The sequence below is a fragment of the Salvelinus namaycush genome, chromosome 8 (genome assembly GCF_016432855.1).
Source record: "Salvelinus namaycush isolate Seneca chromosome 8, SaNama_1.0, whole genome shotgun sequence".
NCBI lineage: Eukaryota > Metazoa > Chordata > Actinopteri > Salmoniformes > Salmonidae > Salvelinus > Salvelinus namaycush.
The window spans coordinates 66237830-66265397 of record NC_052314.1 but is presented as its reverse complement, the minus strand read 5'-3'; the positions used below and the strand labels follow the sequence as shown (position 1 = coordinate 66265397).

General features: G+C 42.8%; 1 protein-coding gene across 1 annotated transcript in view; it reads right to left on the bottom strand.

The window, feature by feature from the left end:
* The window catches only part of LOC120052253 (neuronal acetylcholine receptor subunit alpha-7-like), a gene marked incomplete at its 5' end in the record, with an annotated part of 67666 nt that overhangs the window by 38324 nt on the left and 1774 nt on the right, over positions 1–27568 (bottom strand). Inside the window, 2 exons of the mRNA XM_038999072.1 lie at positions 2120–2229; positions 8412–8456. Of these exons, the coding sequence (XP_038855000.1) occupies positions 2120–2229; positions 8412–8456 (155 nt within the window). The remainder of the gene's footprint in view (positions 1–2119; positions 2230–8411; positions 8457–27568) is intronic.

Genomic DNA, 27568 nt, shown 5'->3' with positions numbered 1-27568 from the left:
CTTGGGAAATAGGTGGCTCTTTCTTTTCGACTTCGCTCTGGCGCACAAAGGACCTTGGGGCGTTCTTTTGGAAACATCGGTTATAGGTCTTTGACATTTCCGGCTGTGTTTTTATTCGATATAGGTGTTGAAGACATCGTAATGTTGTTATTTTGAACCGAATTATATCAGTTTATGTCAGTATATTGCGATTTTCGGGTATTTATTTCCTTGGCGCTGTAGGAATTTGGGTCTCTCTCTCTTTCGTGCTAATGTTTACTGCTAATTGCAACTCTGAAGACGACGTTCTCCAACCTAGCAACGATTCTTTTGGACAAAGGACACCCATCCCAAGATTCTGATGAGAGTTCATCGAAAAGTAAGAACTATTTATGCTGATAATTCATTGTTCTGTTGAAAAAAGTAAAATGCATGAGACGCCATTTCTGGCAGTGTAGCCTTGCGTTATCGCAGCCTGTATTGCGCAGTAAGGTTAATTTTAAAAATGTAATTCAGCGATTGCATTAAGAACTATTTTGTCTTTCAATTGCTGTCCACCCTGTATTTTTTAGTCAAGTTTAGGATTATTTATTGATTAGACTAGGTGACTCTCCAAGATGGCGCCCGACATTTTCTGGGCAGCTTGACAACTTTTCTCATTGTATAAGCACGATTTGTGCCGCTAAATATGCACATTTTCGAACAAACTCTATATGAATTGTGTAATATGATGTTACAGGACTGTCATCTGAAGAATTCTGAGAAGGTTAGTGAAAAAATTAATATATTTTGGTGGTTTATACGTTATAGCTATTTTTGCCTTGAATCAATGCTGGTGTGATGTTCGCTATTGTGCTAAGCTAATATAACGCTATATTGTGTTTTCGCTGTAAAACACTTAGAAAATCTGAAATATTGTCTTGATTCACAAGATCTGTGTCTTTCATCTGCTGCATGCTGTGTATTTTTAAGAAATGTTTTATGTTGAGTAATTAGCTAATACACGATGGTCTCTGTAGTTATTCTAGTCGTTTTAGTGAGAGTTGTGATGGGGGCTGCAATGGTAAACTATGATTTATACCTGAAATATGCACATTTTTCTAACAAAACCTATGCTATACAATAAATATGTTATCAGACTGTCATCTGATGAGGTTGTTTCTTGGTTAGTGGCTATTTATATCTTTATTTGGTCGAATTTGTGATAGCTGCTGATGGAGTAACAATAAATAGTGGAGTATGGAACTGGTGTCTTTTGCTAACGTGGTTAGCTAATAGATTTACATATTGTGTCTTCCCTGTAAAACATTTTAAAAATCAGAAATGATGGCTTTATTCACAAGATGTGTATCTTTCATTTGGTGTCTTGGACTTGTGATTTCATGAACATTTTATTATATGATATCCCTGTGGCTTTAGGCTAGGCTATGCTAGTCAGCTTTTGTGATGGGGGGGATCCCGGATCCGGGTTTGGTAGGCGTTAGAGGTAAAAAATTTTGTCTACAATATTATGTCAACTTTCAGTGGAATCCCTTGGTAATTCTATCCCTGTTAAGTGGACAATACACAAACACTAATTTCGTCATCCAGCTACTTCCTACATATTACCCATCATGGCAATGGGCCACAGATGCAAAGCCTCATGGGTATTGTGGTTTATTTATGTCCTGCAGGCAATCAATTCGTAGTCATTTCATTAGTCCACGCTCTGACCAAGGGTGAAATCAAACCACAGGGGAGTTGTCTGTCTACAAATGGGTTACTTAGTGGACTAAAGTGTATCAATTGAACTCCTCTAGGAGAACATTAAACACCAGTAGCCTGCTACTGCTAACGTAACGTAGCAGGCGTGGAAAGACGCCTGAGCGGAGTCCCCACTTCCGTTTTTCAGGGGAAATGGAAGTTAGGTTGAAAATACTGTATCCCTGAAATCCAGAAACATCTACTTACTTCTACTGCAGACATTGGTTCAGTTTGTTTTGTCAACTTCAGCTCCTTCTCCTGACATACATAGGCTACTGTCCAAATCTTGCTAGACCCATTTTTCCCATACTAGAATACAGTAGATTACAGTAACATAAGCCATTCATACATCATAGCTCTATGCTTATTGGTTGAGACCGTGGCAGTGAGGGCCTACCTGTTGTAGAGGAGGATATCAGGAACCCAGATCTGATTGGAGGGGAAACGAAGGTTCTGAACACCTGGGTAGTTCTCTGGGTTCCAGGAGAGGTAAGTATCTGTCCAGTGCTAGAAGAGAGAGGAGAGAAGAGGAGGAGAGGTAAGTATCTGTCCAGTGCTAGAAGAGAGAGGAGAGAAGGGGAGGAGAGGTAAGTATCTGTCCAGTGCTAGAAGAGAGAGGAGAGAAGAGGAGGAGAGGTAAGTATCTGTCCAGTGCTAGAAGAGAGAGGAGAGAAGAGGAGGAGAGGTAAGTATATGTCCAGTGCTAGAAGAGAGAGGAGAGAAGAGGAGGAGAGGTAAGTATCTGTCCAGTGCTAGAAGAGAGAGGAGAGAAGAGGAGGAGAGGTAAGTATCTGTCCAGTGCTAGAAGAGAGAGGAGAGAAGAGGAGGAGAGGTAAGTGTCTGTCCAGTGCTAGAAGAGAGAGGAGAGAAGAGGAGGAGAGGTAAGTATATGTCCAGTGCTAGAAGAGAGAGGAGAGAAGAGGAGGAGAGGTAAGTATCTGTCCACTGCTAGAAGAGAGAGGAGAGGTAAGTGTCTGTCCAGTGCTAGAAGAGAGAGGAGAGAAGAGGAGGAGAGGTAAGTATCTGTCCAGTGCTAGAAGAGAGAGGAGAGGTAAGTATCTGTCCAGTGCTAGAAGAGAGAGGAGAGAAGAGGAGGAGAGGTAAGTATCTGTCCACTGCTAGAAGAGAGAGGAGAGAAGAGGAGGAGAGGTAAGTATCTGTCCAGTACTAGAAGAGAGAGGAGAGAAGAGAGAGGAGAGGTAAGTATCTGTCCAGTGCTAGAAGAGAGAGGAGAGAAGAGGAGGAGAGGTAAGTATCTGTCCACTGCTAGAAGAGAGAGGAGAGAAGAGGAGGAGAGGTAAGTATCTGTCCAGTGCTAGAAGAGAGAGGAGAGAAGAGGAGGAGAGGTAAGTATCTGTCCAGTGCTAGAAGAGAGAGGAGAGAAGAGAGAGGAGAGGTAAGTATCTGTCCAGTGCTAGAAGAGAGAGGAGAGAAGAGGAGGAGAGGTAAGTATCTGTCCACTGCTAGAGGAGAGGAGGAGAGGTAAGTATCTGTCCAGTGCTAGAAGAGAGAGGAGAGAAGAGGAGGAGAGGTAAGTATATGTCCAGTGCTAGAAGAGAGAGGAGAGAAGAGGAGGAGAGGTAAGTATCTGTCCAGTGCTAGAAGAGAGAGGAGAGAAGATGAGGAGAATGGAGGAGAGGCAGAAAGAAACAAAGAATGGAGGAGAGAAGGAGATGAGAGATCAGAGTTTTTACATTGACAATTCAAAAATACACTGATCCATTCACAGGCCTTCTGTACTGTATGTAAAACACATTAGGCTCCTTGACAGTTCTGTAATTAGCTTCAAAATACTTTCAATCAAACACGAATAATCAAATAGAACAGCCATCCTTGCTCCCCATAAGTGGTCACTATGTCTGTGCCCTTGGCCAGCAGTGGCAGGAGGTTGGGTCATGTTTTGGGCTGTGACTCAACATATCTATACAACTCCACCGTATAGAAGCACATAAAAGTACTTCACCTCCTTTACTTACATAACTGAACTGAATGACGTGTAATGCGCTGTGAGAGTGTCGGTGTGTCCTCAGATGTTTTAGCCATAGGTGTGTTCCCTAACGCACAGAGGGAGTCCATCTACTGATGTGGCTACTGATACTCATTGTTTGTCAAACATTGGACACACACACACGTTAACATTGGTGTGTGCTTGCCTGTGTGCACGCACTATTATTTTGTGTGTGTGTGTTTATACGAGTATGTGTACACTTCATGGCATGCCAACAGCATGTCACCTCCGCTAGACTTCCCTGACAAACAGTGTTATTTATGTAGCTAATCTCGCCAATGGTAGTCTTCTCTGAACAAACATGGCTTTTAAAGTCCTAGAGAGGCCTGTCCTTGAATATCTCTGTCTTTTATGTTCAAGCTTTGTAGTGGTGGTAAAATAAATCAAAGAGAACACTAGGCTACATCAGGACATCTCTAAACACAGTTTATATCAAGAGGACACGAGGCTACATCAGGACGTCTCTAAACACAGTTTATATCAAGAGGACATGAGGCTACATCAGGACGTCTCTAAACACAGTTTATATCAAGAGAACATGAGGCTACATCAGGACATCTCTAAACACAGTTTATATCAAGAGGACATGAGGCTACATCAGGACGTCTCTAAACACAGTTTATATCAAGAGGACATGAGGCTACATCAGGACATCTCTAAACACAGTTTTTATCAAGAGAACACGAGGCTACATCAGGACGTCTCTAAACACAGTTTATATCAAGAGGACATGAGGCTACATCAGGACGACTCTAAACACAGTTTATATCAAGAAGACATGAGGCTACATCAGGACATCTCTAAACACAGTTTATATCAAGAGAACACTGTGCTACATCAGGACGTCTCTAAACACAGTTTATATCAAGAGGACACGAGGCTACATCAGGACGTCTCTAAACACAGTTTATATCAAGAGAACACGAGGCTACATCAGGACGTCTCTAAACACAGTTTATATCAAGAGGACATGAGGCTACATCAGGACGTCTCTAAACACAGTTTATATCAAGAGGACACTAGGCTACATCAGGACATCTCTAAACACAGTTTATATCAAGAGGACATGAGGCTACATCAGGACATCTCTAAACACAGTTTATATCAAGAGGACATGAGGCTACATCAGGACGACTCTAAACACAGTTTATATCAAGAGGACATGAGGCTACATCAGGACATCTCTAAACACAGTTTATATCAAGAGAACACTGTGCTACATCAGGACGTCTCTAAACACAGTTTATATCAAGAGGACACGAGGCTACATCAGGACGTCTCTAAACACAGTTTATATCAAGAGGACATGAGGCTACATCAGGACGTCTCTAAACACAGTTTATATCAAGAGAACACTAGGCTACATCAGGACGTCTCTAAACACAGTTTATATCAAGAGGACACTAGGCTACATCAGGACATCTCTAAACACAGTTTATATCAAGAGGACACTAGGCTACATCAGGACATCTCTAAACACAGTTTATATCAAGAGGACATGAGGCTACATCAGGACGACTCTAAACACAGTTTATATCAAGAGGACATGAGGCTACATCAGGACATCTCTAAACACAGTTTATATCAAGAGAACACTGTGCTACATCAGGACGTCTCTAAACACAGTTTATATCAAGAGGACACAAGGCTACATCAGGACGTCTCTAAACACAGTTTATATCAAGAGGACATGAGGCTACATCAGGACGTCTCTAAACACAGTTTATATCAAGAGAACACTAGGCTACATCAGGACGTCTCTAAACACAGTTTATATCAAGAGGACACTAGGCTACATCAGGACATCTCTAAACACAGTTTATATCAAGAGGACACTAGGCTACATCAGGACATCTCTAAACACAGTTTATATCAAGAGGACATGAGGCTACATCAGGACATCTCTAAACACAGTTTATATATAGAGAACACTAGGCTACATCAGGACGTCTCTAAACACAGTTTATATCAAGAGGACATGAGGCTACATCAGGACGTCTCTAAACACAGTTTATATCAAGAGGACATGAGGCTACATCAGGACGTCTCTAAACACAGTTTATATCAAGAGGACATGAGGCTACATCAGGACGTCTCTAAACACAGTTTATATCAAGAGGACATGAGGCTACATCAGGACGTCTCTAAACACAGTTTATATCAAGAGGACATGAGGCTACATCAGGACATCTCTAAACACAGTTTATATATAGAGAACACTAGGCTACATCAGGACATCTCTAAACACAGTTTATATCAAGAGGACATGAGGCTACATCAGGACGTCTCTAAACACAGTTTATATCAAGAGGACATGAGGCTACATCAGGACATCTCTAAACACAGTTTATATATAGAGAACACTAGGCTACATCAGGACATCTCTAAACACAGTTTATATCAAGAGGACATGAGGCTACATCAGGACGTCTCTAAACACAGTTTATATCAAGAGGACATGAGGCTACATCAGGACGTCTCTAAACACAGTTTATATCAAGAGAACATGAGGCTACATCAGGACGTCTCTAAACACAGTTTATATCAAGAGGACATGAGGCTACATCAGGACATCTCTAAACACAGTTTATATCAAGAGGACACGAGGCTACATCAGGACGTCTCTAAACACAGTTTATATCAAGAGAACATGAGGCTACATCAGGACGTCTCTAAACACAGTTTATATCAAGAGGACATGAGGCTACATCAGGACGTCTCTAAACACAGTTTATATCAAGAGGACACGAGGCTACATCAGGACGTCTCTAAACACAGTTTATATCAAGAGACCACTAGGCTACATCAGGACGTCTCTAAACACAGTTTATATCAAGAGACCACTAGGCTACATCAGGACGTCTCTAAACACAGTTTATATCAAGAGGACATGAGGCTACATCAGGACGTCTCTAAACACAGTTTATATCAAGAGGACATGAGGCTACATCAGGACATCTCTAAACATAGTTTATATCAAGAGGACATGAGGCTACATCAGGACGTCTCTAAACACAGTTTATATCAAGAGGACATGAGGCTACATCAGGACGTCTCTAAACACAGTTTATATCAAGAGGACATGAGGCTACATCAGGACATCTCTAAACACAGTTTATATCAAGAGGACATGAGGCTACATCAGGATGTCTCTAAACACAGTTTATATCAAGAGGACATGAGGCTACATCAGGACGTCTCTAAACACAGTTTATATCAAGAGAACATGAGGCTACATCAAGACGTCTCTAAACACAGTTTATATCAAGAGGACACGAGGCTACATCAGGACATCTCTAAACACAGTTTATATCAAGAGGACATGAGGCTACATCAGGACATCTCTAAACACAGTTTATATCAAGAGGACGTGAGGCTACATCAGGACGTCTCTAAACACAGGTTGGAAAAGGAACATAGATTAGAGGAGTAATTCATTTGAGAGTTTGTCCAACAGTCTAAATGTTTCTAATTGATGATGTCATTAAGGGCTAATTTCATTCCTGGAACTGTAACATTCCAGAATAGAACACTGAGAATATATTCTGGTATAGAACACTGTGAGAATCTAGTCTAACATTGTAAATGCTGACTCCACAATTTAAAGGTTTTAAGCAGCTCATGCATCAACTACTCCCGGAGGTAAAGACTTCCTAAATTACCCCTTTTTTTCTGTTAATGTAACTCTTGACCTGATGCGTCTGCAAAAAAAATGTTGCTCCCCTGGCCCATTAGCAGAGAAGGGACTCCTGTATTAAGGCCAACACTTGCATAATTTATTGATGATGAAAAAAAACACTATCAGCCAGTCAGAGCCTGTTCACCTTGAGTGAAACTGACAGAGGACTGTGGATTGTGGCCAGTGGGGGCTGGTGAGGGGAGGACGACACATAATGTCTGGAAAGGAGCTCATGGAATGGAAGCCATATATCTGATACCATTCCACCCATTCCACTCCAGCCATTACCACGAGCCCGCCCTCCCCATTTAAGGTCCCACCAACCTCCTGTGAGTCGTGGCCTCATTTACAGGCTACCCTGAATGGACATTGCCATGGAGACGCAGGGCGGGAGAAATGAAACCTTCTATCCAACCTCCAGCCAATGTGTCACTATCATCTGATAGATAATGTATGTTCCCCTGATGTATGACCTGATGGACTGTCTGTTGGCTCCTATGTTTCCAACAGTAATAGAAGACGTAGGAGACGTCCCAAAATGGCACCCTGTTCCCTACGTAGTGCTTTACTTTACACCAGAGCCCTACCCTATATTGGGAATAGGGTGCCATTTGGGATGCAGATTTATTATTCAAAATGCTTCTTGCTAAATTCTGGCCCCAAACCTGAAGCCAAACAGCTGGGACATTTTGTCATTCAGCAGTGGCTCGCTAAGTCAGAGATCTGAACTCTAGTCCATAATCTATCTGAACTCTAGTCCATAATCTGGTCTGTGTTTGCGTCAGAAAGTCTCAGTGGGGGGAAACCTATGAACCAATAAAAATGGTGAGATTTTAATTGAGCATTTCATATCCCTCTCTCATTGCAAGGACTTGGGTGTGGACATCTGGACATCTGTTGGGAAGAGAGATCATATAATGCCCACCGCAAGATACAAACACCAGCCTCAGCAAGCAAATGAAACAGAAAGTAAAAGGGTAAAAGGTAGAAGTTCAGTCTTACCAGCTGCAGCCAGGCGTTGGTCATCAGAACCTGGTTCTTCTCATCCTGGAGAAGAAAAGAAGGAGAAAAAGAAAGAGGAAATGTCTTCAGAGCAGAGTACAGGTGTTTAGAATATCTCTGTTAGAATGTCTCTGTTAGAATATCTCTGTTAGACTAAGACTCCACTCTGGGTGAAGAGAAGAGGTGATTCAATACATCTCTTTTAGAATAAGACTCCACTCTGGGTGAAGAGAAGAGGTGATTCAATACATTCTGTTAGAATAAGACTCCACTCTGGGTGAAGAGAAGAGGTGATTCAATACATTCTGTTAGAATAAGACTCCACTCTGGGTGAAGAGAAGAGGTGATTCAATACATTCTTTTAGAATAAGACTCCACTCTGGGTGAAGAGAAGAGGTGATTCAATACATTCTGTTAGAATAAGACTCCACTCTGGGTGAAGAGAAGAGGTGATTCAATACATTCTGTTAGAATAAGACTCCACTCTGGGTGAAGAGAAGAGGTGATTCAATACATTCTGTTAGAATAAGACTCCACTCTGGGTGAAGAGAAGAGGTGATTCAATACATTCTGTTAGAATAAGACTCCACTCTGGGTGAGTTCTGGAGACTACTGTATCTAATACAGCCTGTAGAGTTCTGGAGACTACCGTATCTAATACAGACTGTAGAGTTCTGGAGACTACTGTATCTAATACAGCCTGTAGAGTTCTGGAGACTACCGTATCTAATACAGACTGTAGAGTTCTGGAGACTACCGTATCTAATACAGACTGTAGAGTTCTGGAGACTACCGTATCTAATACAGACTGTAGAGTTCTGGAGACTACCGTATCTAATACAGCCTGTAGAGTTCTGGAGACTACCGTATCTAATACAGCCTGTAGAGTTCTGGAGACTACTGTATCTAATACAGCCTGTAGAGTTCTGGAGACTACCGTATCTAATACAGACTGTAGAGTTCTGGAGACTACCGTATCTAATACAGACTGTAGAGTTCTGGAGACTACCGTATCTAATACAGACTGTAGAGTTCTGGAGACTACCGTATCTAATACAGACTGTAGAGTTCTGGAGACTACCGTATCTAATACAGACTGTAGAGTTCTGGAGACTACCGTATCTAATACAGACTGTAGAGTTCTGGAGACTACTGTATCTAATACAGCCTGTAGAGTTCTGGAGACTACCGTATCTAATACAGACTGTAGAGTTCTGGAGACTACCGTATCTAATACAGACTGTAGAGTTCTGGAGACTACCGTATCTAATACAGACTGTAGAGTTCTGGAGACTACCGTATCTAATACAGACTGTAGAGTTCTGGAGACTACCGTATCTAATACAGACTGTAGAGTTCTGGAGACTACCGTATCTAATACAGACTGTAGAGTTCTGGAGACTACCGTATCTAATACAGACTGTAGAGTTCTGGAGACTACCGTATCTAATACAGACTGTAGAGTTCTGGAGACTACCGTATCTAATACAGACTGTAGAGTTCTGGAGACTACCGTATCTAATACAGACTGTAGAGTTCTGGAGACTACCGTATCTAATACAGACTGTAGAGTTCTGGAGACTACCGTATCTAATACAGACTGTAGAGTTCTGGAGACTACCGTATCTAATACAGACTGTAGAGTTCTGGAGACTACCGTATCTAATACAGACTGTAGAGTTCTGGAGACTACCGTATCTAATACAGACTGTAGAGTTCTGGAGACTACCGTATCTAATACAGACTGTAGAGTTCTGGAGACTACCGTATCTAATACAGACTGTAGAGTTCTGGAGACTACCGTATCTAATACAGACTGTAGAGTTCTGGAGACTACCGTATCTAATACAGACTGTAGAGTTCTGGAGACTACTGTATCTAATACAGACTGTAGAGTTCTGGAGACTGCTGTATCTAATACAGACTGTAGAGTTCTGGAGACTGCTGTATCTAATACAGACTGTGGAGTTCTGGAGACTACTGTATCTAATACAGACTGTAGAGTTCTGGAGACTACCGTATCTAATACAGACTGTAGAGTTCTGGAGACTACTGTATCTAATACAGACTGTGGAGTTCTGGCTGTGGCTCGTATAAATTCGTCCCTAAACTAACGGATGACTAAACTAAAGAAAACTAAACCGCTGAGGGGGATTTTGTCTCTGGTCTGAGTATCAAACCGCTGAGGGGGATTTTGTCTCTGGTCTGAGTATCAAAATGCTGAGGGGGATTTTGTCTCTGGTCTGAGTATCAAAATGCTGAGGGGGATTTTGTCTCTGGTCTGAGTATCAAAATGCTTGCAGTTAAAATGTGTTTTAAGATGGAAGGCGGCCATCTTGGCAGGGCACAGTTGTAACATTTGGTCTGTTTTTGTTCCGGAACGGCTTCCAGGAACGATGATGGAGGGAGGGAGGAGGAGGAGGGAGGAGAAGAAGAGAGGGGACAGCGAAGGATGGACATTTAAGTTGGATAAGACGAAAGAGAGAGAGAGAGAGAGAGAGACAGGAAGACAGCTGATCCCCTATCCCCTGTTCTACAGGATGACTACAAACCAAACATCAGCCAGAGGAGAAAAGTTTGGTTGTTCTCTTTCGTCTTGAGGGTGAATCTCAGCATTAGTGGGCTAAGAGGATAGTATTTAAAACAGACTCTATACTATGCTATACTGAGTGAACGTAGTGGGCTGAGGTAGTATTTAAAACAGACTCCATACTATACTGTATCAAATCAAATTTATTTATATAGCCCTTCGTACATCAGCTGATATCTCAAAGTGCTGTACAGAAACCCAGCCTAAAACCCCAAACAGCAAGCAATGCAGGTGTAGAAGCACGGTGGCTAGGAAAAACTCCCTAGAAAGGCCAGAACCTAGGAAGAAACCTAGAGAGGAACCAGGCTATGAGGGGTGGCCAGTCCTCTTCTGGCTGTGCCGGGTGGAGATTATAACAGAACATGGCCAAGATGTTCAAATGTTCATAAATGACCAGCATGTTCAAATAATAATAATTACAGTAGTTATCGAGGGTGCAGCAAGTCAGCACCTCAGGAGTAAATGTCAGTTGGCTTTTTTAGCACGTCCGGTGAACAGGTCAAGGTTCCATAGCCGCAGGCAGAACAGTTGAAACTGGAGCAGCAGCAAGGCCCCACTACTGTACTGAGTGAACGTAGTGGGCTGAGAGGATAGTACAGACTCAATACTATACTGTACTGAGTGAACGTAGTGGGCTGAGAGGATAGTACTTAAAACAGACTCAATACTATACTGTACTGAGTGAACGTAGTGGGCTGAGAGGATAGTACTTAAAACAGACTCAATACTATACTGTACTGAGTGAACGTAGTGGGCTGAGAAGGTAGTATTTAAAACAGACTCCATACTATACGGTACTGAGTGAACGTAGTGGGCTGAGAGGATAGTATTTAAAACAGACTCAATACTATACTGTACTGAGTGAACATAGTGGGCTAAGAGGATAGTATTTAAAACAGACTCAATACTATACTGTACTGAGTGAACGTAGTGGGCTGAGAAGGTAGTATTTAAAACAGACTACATACTATACTGTACTGAGTGAACGTAGTGGGCTGAGAAGGTAGTATTAAAACAGACTCCATACTATACGGTACTGAGTGAACGTAGTGGGCTGAGAAGGTAGTATTTAAAACAGACTCAATACTATACTGTACTGAGTGAACGTAGTGGGCTGAGAGGATAGTATTTAAAACAGACTCAATACTATACTGTACTGAGTGAACGTAGTGGGCTGAGAAGGTAGTATTTAAAACAGACTCCATACTATACTGTACTGAGTGAACGTAGTGGGCTGAGAAGGTAGTATTTAAAACAGACTCCATACTATACTGTACTGAGTGAACGTAGTGGGCTGAGAGGGTAGTATTTAAAACAGACTCCATACTATACTGTACTGAGTGAACGTAGTGGGCTGAGAGGATAGTACTTAAAACAGACTCCATACTATACTGTACTGAGTGAACGTAGTGGGCTGAGAAGGTAGTATTTAAAACAGACTCCTTACTATACTGTACTGAGTGAACGTAGTGGGCTGAGAAGGTAGTATTTAAAACAGACTCCATACTATACTGTACTGAGTGAACGTAGTGGGCTAAGAGGATAGTATTTAAAACAGACTCCATACTATACTGTACTGAGTGAACATAGTGGGCTGAGAAGGTAGTATTTAAAACAGACTCCATACTATACGGTACTGAGTGAACGTAGTGGGCTGAGAAGGTAGTATTTAAAACAGACTCCATACTATACTGTACTGAGTGAACATAGTGGGCTGAGAAGGTAGTATTTAAAACAGACTCCATACTATACGGTACTGAGTGAACATAGTGGGCTGAGAAGGTAGTATTTAAAACAGACTCCATACTATACGGTACTGAGTGAACGTAGTGGGCTGAGAGGATAGTACTTAAAACAGACTCCATACTGTACTGAGTGAACGTAGTGGGCTGAGAGGATAGTACTTAAAACAGACTCCATACTATACTGTACTGAGTGAACGTAGTGGGCTGAGAAGGTAGTATTTAAAACAGACTCCTTACTATACTGTACTGAGTGAACGTAGTGGGCTGAGAAGGTAGTATTTAAAACAGACTCCATACTATACTGTACTGAGTGAACGTAGTGGGCTGAGAGGATAGTATTTAAAACAGACTCCATACTATACTGTACTGAGTGAACGTAGTGGGCTAAGAGGATAGTATTTAAAACAGACTCCATACTATACGGTACTGAGTGAACGTAGTGGGCTGAGAAGGTAGTATTTAAAACAGACTCCATACTATACGGTACTGAGTGAACGTAGTGGGCTGAGAAGGTAGTATTTAAAACAGACTCCTTACTATACTGTACTGAGTGAACGTAGTGGGCTGAGAGGATAGTATTTAAAACAGACTCCATACTATACTGTACTGAGTGAACGTAGTGGGCTGAGAAGGAAGTATTTAAAACAGACTCCATACTATACGGTACTGAGTGAACGTAGTGGGCTGAGAGGATAGTACTTAAAACAGACTCCATACTATACGGTACTGAGTGAACGTAGTGGGCTGAGAGAATAGTACTTAAAACAGACTCCATACTATACGGTACTGAGTGAACGTAGTGGGCTGAGAAGGTAGTATTTAAAACAGACTCCATACTATACGGTACTGAGTGAACGTAGTGGGCTGAGAAGGTAGTATTTAAAACAGACTCCATACTATACTGTACTGAGTGAACGTAGTGGGCTGAGAGAATAGTACTTAAAACAGACTCCATACTATACGGTACTGAGTGAACGTAGTGGGCTGAGAAGGTAGTATTTAAAACAGACTCCATACTATACGGTACTGAGTGAACGTAGTGGGCTGAGAGGATAGTACTTAAAACAGACTCCATACTGTACTGAGTGAACGTAGTGGGCTGAGAGGATAGTACTTAAAACAGACTCCATACTATACGGTACTGAGTGAACGTAGTGGGCTGAGAGGATAGTACTTAAAACAGACTCCATACTGTACTGAGTGAACGTAGTGGGCTGAGAGGATAGTACTTAAAACAGACTCCATACTATACTGTACTGAGTTAACATAGTGGGCTGAGAAGGTAGTATTTAAAACAGACTCCATACTATACTGTACTGAGTGAACGTAGTGGGCTGAGAGGATAGTACTTAAAACAGACTCCATACTATACTGTACTGAGTGAACGTAGTGGGCTGAGAGGGTAGTCCTTAAAACAGACTCCATACTATACGGTACTGAGTGAACGTAGTGGGCTGAGAAGGTAGTATTTAAAACAGACTCCATACTATACGGTACTGAGTGAACGTAGTGGGCTGAGAGGATAGTACTTAAAACAGACTCCATACTGTACTGAGTGAACGTAGTGGGCTGAGAGGATAGTACTTAAAACAGACTCCATACTATACGGTACTGAGTGAACGTAGTGGGCTGAGAGGATAGTACTTAAAACAGACTCCATACTATACGGTACTGAGTGAACGTAGTGGGCTGAGAAGGTAGTATTTAAAACAGACTCCATACTATACGGTACTGAGTGAACGTAGTGGGCTGAGAAAGTAGTATTTAAAACAGACTCCATACTATACTGTACTGAGTGAACGTAGTGGGCTGAGAGGATAGTATTAAAACAGACTCCATACTATACTGTACTGAGTGAACGTAGTGGGCTGAGAAGGTAGTATTTAAAACAGACTCCATACTATACGGTACTGAGTGAACGTAGTGGGCTGAGAGGATAGTATTAAAACAGACTCCATACTATACTGTACTGAGTGAACGTAGTGGGCTGAGAGGATAGTATTAAAACAGACTCCATACTATACTGTACTGAGTGAACGTAGTGGGCTGAGAGGATAGTACTTAAAACAGACTCCATACTATACTGTACTGAGTGAACATAGTGGGCTGAGAAGGTAGTACTTAAAACAGACTCCATACTATACTGTACTGAGTGAACATAGTGGGCTGAGAGGATAGTATTAAAACAGACTCCATACTATACTGTACTGAGTGAACGTAGTGGGCTGAGAGGATAGTACTTAAAACAGACTCCATACTATACTGTACTGAGTGAACGTAGTGGGCTGAGAGGATAGTACTTAAAACAGACTCCATACTATACTGTACTGAGTGAACGTAGTGGGCTGAGAGGATAGTACTTAAAACAGACTCCATACTATACTGTACTGAGTGAACGTAGTGGGCTGAGAAGGTAGTATTTAAAACAGACTCCATACTATACTGTACTGAGTGAACGTAGTGGGCTGAGAAGGTAGTATTTAAAACAGACTCAATACTATACGGTACTGAGTGAACGTAATGGGCTGAGAGGATAGTAGTTAAACAGACTCCATACTATGCTATACTGAGTGAACATAGTGAGCTGAGAAGGTAGTATTTAAAACAGACTCCATACTATACTGTACTGAGTGAACGTAGTGGGCTGAGAGGATAGTACTTAAAACAGACTCCATACTATACTGTACTGAGTGAACATAGTGGGCTGAGAAGGTAGTACTTAAAACAGACTCCATACTATACTGTACTGAGTGAACGTAGTGGGCTGAGAGGATAGTACTTAAAACAGACTCCATACTATACTGTACTGAGTGAACGTAGTGGGCTGAGAGGATAGTACTTAAAACAGACTCCATACTATACTGTACTGAGTGAACGTAGTGGGCTGAGAGGATAGTACTTAAAACAGACTCCATACTATACTGTACTGAGTGAACGTAGTGGGCTGAGAAGGTAGTATTTAAAACAGACTCCATACTATACTGTACTGAGTGAACGTAGTGGGCTGAGAGGGTAGTATTTAAAACAGACTCCATACTATACTGTACTGAGTGAACGTAGTGGGCTGAGAGGGTAGTATTTAAAACAGACTCCATACTATACTGTACTGAGTGAACGTAGTGGGCTGAGAGGATAGTACTTAAAACAGACACCATACTATACTGTACTGAGTGAACGTAGTGGGCTGAGAGGGTAGTATTTAAAACAGACTCCATACTATACTGTACTGAGTGAACGTAGTGGGCTGAGAGGATAGTACTTAAAACAGACACCATACTATACTGTACTGAGTGAACGTAGTGGGCTGAGAAGGTAGTATTTAAAACAGACTCCATACTATACTGTACTGAGTGAACGTAGTGGGCTGAGAGGATAGTACTTAAAACAGACTCCATACTATACTGTACTGAGTGAACGTAGTGGGCTGAGAGGATAGTATTTAAAACAGACTCCATACTATACTGTACTGAGTGAACGTAGTGGGCTGAGAAGGTAGTATTTAAAACAGACTCCATACTATACTGTACTGAGTGAACGTAGTGGGCTGAGAAGGTAGTATTTAAAACAGACTCCATACTATACTGTACTGAGTGAACGTAGTGGGCTGAGAAGGAAGTACTTAAAACAGACTCCATACTATACTGTACTGAGTGAACGTAGTGGGCTGAGAAGGTAGTATTTAAAACAGACTCCATACTATACTGTACTGAGTGAACGTAGTGGGCTGAGAGGATAGTATTTAAAACAGACTCCATACTATACTGTACTGAGTGAACATAGTGAGCTGAGAAGGTAGTATTTAAAACAGACTCCATACTATACGGTACTGAGTGAACGTAGTGGGCTGAGAGGATAGTACTTAAAACAGACTCCATACTATGCTATACTGAGTGAACGTAGTGAGCTGAGAAGGAAGTACTTAAAACAGACTCCATACTATACTGTACTGAGTGAACGTAGTGGGCTGAGAAGGTAGTATTTAAAACAGACTCCATACTATACTGTACTGAGTGAACGTAGTGGGCTGAGAGGATAGTATTTAAAACAGACTCAATGCTACACGGTACATCAAGCTAATACAGAGTAACATGATGTAACTTGACACAGGTAGCAGTCATCAAATTACAGTAAAACACTACCATGAAAACGGGTGAAGACATGAACAAACACACCAGCTCTTTGTAGAAAAAACCCTCTATATTTGTATAAGTATACAATGTTTCTTTATGTACCACCTCCTGAATGATACACATCAGTATTGAGAAGTCGTTGAGCTACTGAACTGTCTACCAGGTTGTTGTGGACATGGTAGAGGAGGGAGACAGTTAAAACTCTTTCCCTTTAGCTGAGGATCAGTATGTCCGTGGATATGAATCTGTCTTAATGACAGATAGTGGTGCTTGTTAATGACAATGCTACACTAAAGACAGGGAGCTCATTCGTAAGCAGAGCACGCACGCGCACGCACTAATTACACACTGCGTGTAAATATCTAGGAGGTATGCTAATGACAGAACACTACCAGCGGTGGTCATCCCACCTCAATATCTCTTAATGAGAGACCATACTTCAGAGATACACTAGATACGCAATCTAAAGTGCTACAGACACGCATCGTAGTCAGGATCTGATGATACTGGAAAAACCCTAACTTCCATTCACTTATTCTCCCATGGACATCAACGTAAGACTAAGTGAAGCTAGTAAGTTGGAAGTTAGGATTCACCCCGCTGTGTCACAAAGCAGGCTGTCATCTGAAACCCAGTCTGTGACGAAGAGTCTTTGAGATGCAGGTCTACAGTACTAACAGTAGAGGGAAGCTAGCAGGTCTACAGTACTAACAGTCGAGGGAAGCTAGCAGGTCTACAGTACTAACAGTCGAGGGAAGCTAGCAGGTCTACAGTACTAACAGTAGAGGGAAGCTAGCAGGTCTACAGTACTAACAGTAGAGGGAAGCTAGCAGGTCTACAGTACTAACAGCAGAGGGAAGCTAGCAGGTCTACAGTACTAACAGTAGAGGGAAGCTAGCAGGTCTACAGTACTAACAGTAGAGGGAAGCTAGCAGGTCTACAGTACTAACAGTAGAGGGAAGCTAGCAGGTCTACAGTACTAACAGTAGAGGGAAGCTAGCAGGTCTACAGTACTAACAGTAGAGGGAAGCTAGCAGGTCTACAGTACTAACAGTAGAGGGAAGCTAGCAGGTCTACAGTACTAACAGTAGAGGGAAGCTAGCAGGTCTACAGTACGAACAGTAGAGGGAAGCTAGCAGGTCTACAGCACTAACAGTAGAGGGAAGCTAGCAGGTCTACAGTACTAACAGTAGAGGGAAGCTAGCAGGGTGGTCCTGACATGACAGTCCACAGTCCCTCCCTCCCCCAGGCGATATCTCCCCCGCTCTCTCTATCTCTCCGTCTCAGCTTCATGTCCTGTTCTCTACTCTCCTCTTCTGTCCTGTGCAGACTAGTATTATTTAATCTCCCTCTCCTCTTTATCTTCACTCTCTCTCCATCTCTCTACTCATCTCTCCTCTCTCTCTATCTCTCTACTCATCTCTCCTCTCCCCCAGCTGTGCAGCAGCTTACCATGTAAGTCCATTCTCAACAACCAGGCTGGTAAACACAATGTCTTTCCTCTGCTGTCTGCTACAACAGTTATCTTGGTTTTATTATCAATGTATTTCCCCCTACGTTACACCTTACCGCTTTGTTTTGGTAGAGAAGAAACCCAATGGGATCGCTCTAACCTCCCCATCAGAGTGCTCTGATTGGATCAGGGTAGTGATTGACGGCACATACTATCCAATTAATGAGTGTAGGAAATTAAAACTGTGAAAACGTAATCCTGTGTAATATAAAATCCAATCACCGTTCACCTCGCAAGCAACGACTTGATGAAAATACTACATTTGAATACCTCCCAAATAGCATATTTAATCTGGGAAACTCCAGAAACTACACCTCCCGTTACCTCAGTTGGGAATACCAGGGAAAATATACGACTCTATAGCCTGCCTGTGGTTTAATGAACAATACACAGACAAGGAAAATGGAAGCTGCAAAAAATGCAATCTAAAATGCAATCTATCCTTGTCACCTCAACAGCATGCTGAAAACACACTGACTTAATACTTTACAAATGGTACACTATTCCCTATATAGTGCACTACTTTTGACCAGTGCCCATAGGGCTCTTTCGGGAATAGGGTGCCAATAAGAGCACAGAATCAGGCTGTAATACCTCACATACAGTGAATGTGATCAGGGAAATCCAGGATTACCAGTCCAATCCCTGTTGGGAATCCCCGGGGACAAACTATAGCTTCCTGCCCTGATGTGGTATGTATTAAAGAACATCATGGACAACAAGACCAGAACTCTCTCTCTAGGACATCCAATCACATGACTAAAAGAACAGTAGACATCCAATCACATGACTAAAAGAACAATAGACACCCAATCACATGACTAAAAGAACAATAGACATCCAATCACATGACTAAAAGAACAATAGACATCCAATCACATGACTAAAAGAACAATAGACACCCAATCACATGACTAAAAGAACAATAGACATTCAATCACATGACTAAAAGAACAATAGACATCCAATCACATGACTAAAAGAACAATAGACATCCAATCACATGACTAAAAGAACAATAGACACCCAATCACATGACTAAAAGAACAATAGACATCCAATCACATGACTAAAAGAACAATAGACATCCAATCACATGACTAAAAGAACAATAGACATCCAATCACATGACTAAAAGAACAATAGACACCCAATCACATGACTAAAATAACAATAGACACACAATCACATGACTAAAAGAACAATAGACATCCAATCACATGACTAAAAGAACAATAGACATCCAATCACATGACTAAAAGAACAATAGACACCCAATCACATGACTAAAATAACAATAGACATCCAATCACATGACTAAAAGAACAATAGACACCCAATCACATGACTAAAAGAACAATAGACATCCAATCACATGACTAAAAGAACAATAGACACCCAATCACATGACTAAAAGAACAATAGACACCCAATCACATGACTAAAAGAACAATAGACACCCAATCACATGACTAAAAGAACAATAGACATCCAATCACATGACTAAAAGAACAATAGACATCCAATCACATGACTAAAAGAACAATAGACATCCAATCACATGACTAAAAGAACAATAGACACCCAATCACATGACTAAAAGAACAATAGACACCCAATCACATGACTAAAAGAACAATACATCCGACAAGCCCTGGTTCTAAATATCTCTTCCTCCTTTTGTCCCTCTGTCTCTCTGTCCTCCCTCTCTCTCTCTAAATGAACAGATTGGTTAGAAGGACTGTTTTGTCCCTCTGTCTCTCTGTCCTTCCTCTCTCTCTCTAAATGAACAGATTGGTTAGAAGGACTGTTTTGTCACTCTGTCTCTCTGTCCTTCCTCTCTCTAAATGAACAGATTGGTTAGAAGGACTGTTTTGTCACTCTGTCTCTCTGTCCTTCCTCTCTCTCCCTAAATGAACAGATTGGTTAGAAGGACTGTTTTGTCCCTCTGTCTCTCTGTCCTCCCTCTCTCTCTCTAAATGAACAGATTGGTTAGAAGGACTGTTTTGTCCCTCTGTCTCTCTGTCCTTCCTCTCTCTCTCTAAATGAACAGATTGGTTAGAAGGACTGTTTTGTCCCTCTGTCTCTCTGTCCTCCCTCTCTCTCTCTAAATGAACAGATTGGTTAGAAGGACTGTTTTGTACCTCTGTCTCTCTGTCCTTCCTCTCTCTCCCTAAATGAACAGATTGGTTAGAATGACTGTTTTGTCCCTCTCTCTCTCTAAATGAACAGATTGGTTAGAAGGACTGTTTTGTACCTCTGTCTCTCTGTCCTCCCTCTCTCTCCCTAAATGAACAGATTGGTTAGAAGGACTGTTTTGTCCCTCTGTCTCTCTGTCCTCCCTCTCTCTCCCTAAATGAACAGATTGGTTAGAAGGACTGTTTTGTCCCTCTGTCTCTCTGTCCTCCCTCTCTCTCCCTAAATGAACAGATTGGTTAGAAGGACTGTTTTGTCCCTCTGTCTCTCTGTCCTCCCTCTCTCTCCCAAAATGAACAGATTGGTTAGAAGGACTGTTTTGTCCCTCTGTCTCTCTGTCCTCCCTCTCTCTCCCTAAATGAACAGATTGGTTAGAAGGACTGTTTTGTCCCTCTGTCTCTCTGTCCTCCCTCTCTCTCCCTAAATGAACAGATTGGTTAGAAGGACTGTTTTGTCCCTCTGTCTCTCTGTCCTCCCTCTCTCTCCCAAAATGAACAGATTGGTTAGAAGGAATGTTTTGTCCCTCTGTCTCTCTGTCCTCCCTCTCTCTCCCAAAATGAACAGATTGGTTAGAAGGACTGTTTTGTCACTCTGTCTCTCTGTCCTCCCTCTCTCTCCCAAAATGAACAGATTGGTTAGAAGGACTGTTTTTTCCCTAGAATGTGTGTGTGTGTAAGTGTGTAAGTGTGTGACTGTGTGTATGAGCCAGAAAGTGAATTGTGGGACAGAGGGCAATGGGTTGCTCTGTGTGTGTGTGTGTGTGTGTGTGTGTGTGTGTGTGTGTGTGTGTGTGTGTGTGTGTGTGTGTGTGTCAGACGGTGAGTGTTGTGACCTGTCCCACTTCCTCTCCTTCCTCCAGATGGAGCTATGGTCATGGTGAGCCACGCTCCTACATTATTCACACACACACACACACACACACACACACACACACACACACACACACACACACACACACACACACACACACACACACACACACACACACACACACACACACACACACACACACACACACACACACACACACACACACAGACCTCAACAACAAAAGGCCAAATCAGCCCCACTCATAACTTCTCTACTGGTCATCTATAATGGAACGTAGAAATACACTACTATGATTAGAAAGTAGTGAAGCAACACCAGTGAGGACCAATCACACTGGAAATCAGGCCTCCACCAAGCTTTCAGAGTTTGCACTTTTGGGACTATTTCATTGAACCAGGCAAGCTCAATAAACTCATTCGCGTTCTCTCTCTTTCACGCACACGTACACGCGCATGCGCACGCGCACACGCACACACACACATAAGTTTAGCGGTGGAGTGGAGCAGCAGCTGGCTCGGAGGCGCAGCCTGTGAACTGATTGAGAGGAAGCCACGCGTTCACAGTTTCACAGCCATACAGCCTATGAGCCCTCGCCATCTGTGGCCAGGCTGGGGCGGCCATGTTTTTATCTATGCAGTTTAGAGTAAGAGAGCTCACACAACATATTGAATATCATTAACAGAGTCTGAGGTTACACTAATCTCCTGTTGAAATATAACCACATTGGAGGTTGTAAAACATCCACTGTTTTCCAATCCACTGTCGATAACATTGAAATGAACATTTCACCCTGGGAATTCTGGGAATATTCTGAAATATTCGGGGAATGTCATGGTAATATTCTGGGAATGTCGTGGTAATATTCTGGGAATGTCATAGTAATATTCGGGGAATGTCGTGGTAATATTCAGGGAATGTCATAGTAATATTCGGGGAATGTCGTGGTAATATTCTGGGAATGTCATAGTAATATTCGGGGAATGTCGTGGTAATATTCAGGGAATGTTGTAGTAATATTCGGGGAATGCCGTGGTAATATTCGGGGAATGTCGTGGTAATATTCGGGGAATGTCGTGGTAATATTCTGGGAATGTCGTGGTAATATTCTGGGAATGTCGTGGTAATATTCTGAGAATGTTCAGGGTTAGTTTATCTCCCACCTCCAGAGGGACCCAGGTGCATACAGTTACATGTTCTGAAAATACCAGACGCCATGTCCTGTCCTGATCACAGTGGAGCAGCATGGGAAATTAATACTACACAGGAGCCATACGTACCCTGCATGTCACGTTCTGACCTTAGTTCCTTTTTAATGTCTTTATTTTGGTTTGGTCAGGGCGTGAGTTGGGTGGGCATTCTATGTTGTTTTTCTATGTTTGTATTTCTGTGTTTGGCCTGGTATGGTTCTCAATCAGAGGCAGCTGTCGATCGTTGTCTTTGATTGAGAATCATACTTAGGTAGCCTGTTTTCTCACTATGGGTTGTGGGTAGTTGTTTTCTGTGTCTGTGTTTGTCCATACAGAACTGTTTCAGTCTCGGTCATTCTCTTTTTGTTTTGTCATTCAGTGTTCAGTTGTTTTCATTAAAATGGGCACTTACCACGCTGCACATTGGTCCGATCTTTCATACTCGTCATCTAACGAGGACGAGTACCGTTACGGAACTACCCACCAAAAAAGGACCAAGCAGCGTGGAGGAGAGGACTGGACATGGGAGGACATCCTGGACGGCAAGGGATCCTACACATGGGAGGAGATCCTGGCTGGAAGGGATCGCCTCCCATGGGAACAGGTGGAGGCAGCCAGGAGAGCGGAGGCAGCAGGAAAGGGGAACCAGCGGTACGAGGGAACACGGCTGGCAAGGAAGCCCGAGAGGCAGCCTCAAAAACTTTTTTTGGGAGGGGGCACACGGGGGGTGAGGTTGGAGACCTGAGCCAACTCCCCGTGCTTACCGTGGCGAGCATGGGACTGGTCAGGCCCCGTGCTATGGGGTGATGCTCACGGTGTCGAGGCGGGGCATTCACAGGCCGGTGTGCTCGGTGCCAGCGTCCCGCATTTGCCGGGTGGAAGCTGGCATCCAGCTAGAACGGGTGGGGCCAGCTCTGCGCTCGAGACCGCCGGTACGCCTCCACGGCCCAGTGTATCCGGTGCCTCGGCCAAGGACAAGGCCTCCTGCATGTCTCCCCAGCCTGGTGAGTCCGGTGCCTGTGCTAAGTCCTACCCTCCTGCATGTCTTCCCAGCCTGGTGAGTCCGGTGCCTTCTTCCAGAGCCAGGCCTCTTGTGTGTCTCTCTATTCCAGTGATGATCCATGGCACGAAGCCTCCAGTGGTGATCCATGGCATGAAGCCTCCAGTGATGATCCATGGCAAGAAGCCTCCAGTGATGATCCATGGCACAAAGCCTCCAGTGATGATCCATGGCACAAAGCCTCCAGTGATGATCCATGGCACGAAGCCTCCAGTGAGGATCCATGGCAGTTATGGCACGAGGCCTCCAACGAAGGCCATCAGTCCGGAGCCTCCAGCGACGCCCTTCAGTCCGGAGCCTCCAGCAACACCCTCCTGTCCGGAGCCGCCGGAGTCTCCCTCCTGTCCGGAGCCGCCCGGAGTCTCCCTCCTGTCCGGAGCCGCCGGAGTCTCCCTCCTGTCCGGAGCCGCCGGAGTCGCCCTCCTGTCCGGGGCCTGCTGCGAGGGTCCCCAGATCGGGGTCGGCGGCGAGGGTCCCTGCTCTAGAGGCGCCACCAAAGTTAGCCAAGCCAGAGGTGGAGCGGGGTCTGCGTCCCTCACCAGAGCCGCCACCGCGGGGAGATGACCACCCAGACCCTCCCATATAGGTTTAGGTTTGCGGCCGGGAGTCCGCGCCTTTGGGGGGTATGTCACGCCCTGACTTTAGTTATATTTGCTTTCTTTATTATTTGGTTAGGTCAGGGTGTGACAAGGGGTGGTTTGTTTAGTTTTTGTATTGTCTAGGGTTTTGTCTGTCTAGGGTTTTTTGTTATCTATGGGGATTTTGTATTGTCTAGGGGTTGTAGGTTTATGGTGGCCTGAGTGGGTTCCCAATCAGAGACAGCTGTTTATCGTTGTCTCTGATTGGGGAGCCTATTTAGGTTGCCATTTTCCATGTTGGTTTGGTGGGTAGTTGTCCATGTTTAGTTGCCTGTGAGCACTACGTTGGCGTCACGTTTCGGTTGTTATTTTGTTAGTTTTTTAAGTGTTCTTCATGGAATTAAAAGATGTATTCCAATCGCGCTGCACCTTGGTCCACTCCTTTAATAGGCCGTGACACTGCAACCTTAATGCTGCTCACACCATGCAGGTATCATGAGGCAGGAGAGAAAACATGCCCCAAAATGTGTGACTGGGTGTCAGTGTTGTGTTTGTGGCTTTGTGATTTTGCTAAGGTAAGAGTCAGGGCAAGAGGTTAGATATATGGTTGGTCAATAGAGATATGATAGGTTAAAAGAGATATGGTTGTATAATAGATATGGTAGGTTAATAGAGATATGAAATGTTAAAAGAGATATGGTTGTATAATAGATATGGTAGGTTAATAGAGATATGAAATGTTAAAAGAGATATGGTTGTATAATAGATATGGTAGGTTAATAGAGATATGAAATGTTAAAAGAGATATGGTTGGTTAATAGATATGGTTGGTTAATAGATATGGTAAGTTAATAGAGATATGATAGGTTAAAAGAGATATGGTTGGTTAATAGATATGGCAGGTTAATAGATATGATAGGTTAAAAGAGATATGGTTGGTTAATAGATATGGTAGGTTAAGAGATATGATAGGTTAAAAGAGATATGGTTGGTTAATAGATATGGCAGGTTAATAGATATGATAGGTTAAAAGAGATATGGTTGGTTAATAGAGATGGTAGGTTAATAGACATAATAGGTTAAAAGAGATATGGTTGGTTAATAGAGATACGGTAGGTAAATGGATATATGGTAAGTCAACAGAGAAATGGTAGGCCACTACTGTAGGTTAGAGATATGGTTGGTCAATACTGTAGGTTAGAGATATGGTTGGTCAATACTGTAGGTTACAGATATGGTAGGTCAATACGGTAGATCACAGATATGGTTGGTCAATACTGTAGGTTACAGATATGGTTGGTCAATACTGTAGGTTACAAATATGGTTGGTCAATACTGTAGGTTACAGATATGGTAGGTCAATACTGTAGGTTACAGATATGGTAGGCCAATACTGTAGGTCACAGATATGGTTGGTCAATACGGTAGATCACAGATATGGTAGGTCAATACTGTAGGTTACAGATATGGTAGGTCAATACTGTAGGTCACAGATATGGTTGGTCAATACGGTAGGTCACAGATATGGTTGGTCAATACGGTAGGTCACAGATATGGTTGGTCAATACGGTAGATCACAGATATGGTAGGTCAATACTGTAGGTTACAGATATGGTAGGCCAATACTGTAGGTCACAGATATGGTTGGTCAATACTGTATGTTACATATATGGTAGGTCAATACTGTAGGTTACAGATATGGTAGGTCAATACTGTAGGTCACAGATATGGTTGGTCAATACGGTAGGTCACAGATATGGTTGGTCAATACGGTAGGTCACAGATATGGTAGGTCAATACTGTAGGTTACAGATATGGTTGGTCAATACTGTAGGTTACAGATATGGTAGGTCAATACTGTAGGTTACAGATATGGTTGGTCAATACTGTAGGTCACAGATATGGTATGTCACAGATATGGTTGGTCAATACGGTAGGTCACAGATATGGTTGGTCAATACTGTAGGTCACAGATATGGTAGGTCACAGATATGGCTGGACAATACGGTAGGTCACAGATATGGTAGGTAAATACTGTAGGTTACAGATATGGTAGGTCAATACTGTAGGTTACAGATATGGTAGGTCAATACTGTAGGTTACAGATATGGTTGGTCAATACTGTAGGTTACAGATATGGTTGGTCAATACTGTAGGTTACAGATATGGTTGGTCAATACTGTAGGTTACAGATATGGTTGGTCAATACTGTAGTTTACAGATATGGTAGGTCAATACTGTAGTTTACAGATATGGTAGGTCAATACTGTAGGTTACAGATATGGTTGGTCAATACTGTAGGTTACAGATATGGTTGGTCAATACTGTAGTTTACAAATATGGTTGGTCAATACTGTAGGTTACAGATATGGTAGGTCAATACTGTAGGTTACAGATATGGTTGGTCAATACTGTAGGTCACAGATATGGTATGTCACAGATATGGTTGGTCAATACGGTAGGTCACAGATATGGTTGATCAATACTGTAGGTCACAGATATGGTAGGTCACAGATATGGTTGGACAATACTGTATGTTACATATATGGTAGGTCAATACTGTAGGTTACAGATATGGTAGGTCAATACTGTAGGTTACAGATATGGTTGGTCAATACTGTAGGTTACAGATATGGTTGGTCAATACTGTAGGTTACAGATATGGTTGGTCAATACTGTAGGTTACAGATATGGTTGGTCAATTGGTTAGACAGTCAGGAAAGATGGAGGAACTTACGATACAGCGGTTGTGTGTGTGTGTGTGCATGTGTGTGTGTGCGTGCGTGCGTGCGTGCGTGCGTGTGTGTGTGCATGTTTGTGTGTGTGTAAGACACAAAAAGACAGCTGCTCTGACTGATGATCCTCCAGGAAACTTTGTTGTTGTTGTAACAGCCAACTGGAGAGACAGAGAGATGGAGAACGATGGAGGAGGTGAGAGAGAGGGAGGAGAGAGATGGAGAACGATGGAGGAGGTGAGAGAGAGGGAGGAGAGAGATGGAGAACGATTGCGGGGGTGAGAGAGAGATGGAGAAAGATGGAGGAGGGAGGAGAGAGAGGGTGAGGGAGAAAGACAGAAAGGAAGCGGGAGAGAGAGAAAGAGATGCAAGTGAAAGAGACAGAGAGAAAGAAACAGAGGATGAGGGAGAACAAGAGAGTGTGAGAGAGAGAGAGAAAGTGTGTGAGAGAGAGGGAGAGAGAGAGAGGAAGAGAGAGGGAGAGAGACAGGCTCAGTGAGCACAGCCTTGCCATTGAGAAGGATAGACACAGGAAAACCTGGCTCCCTGTAGAGGAAAGGCTGTGCAACCACTGCACCACAGCAGAACCTGA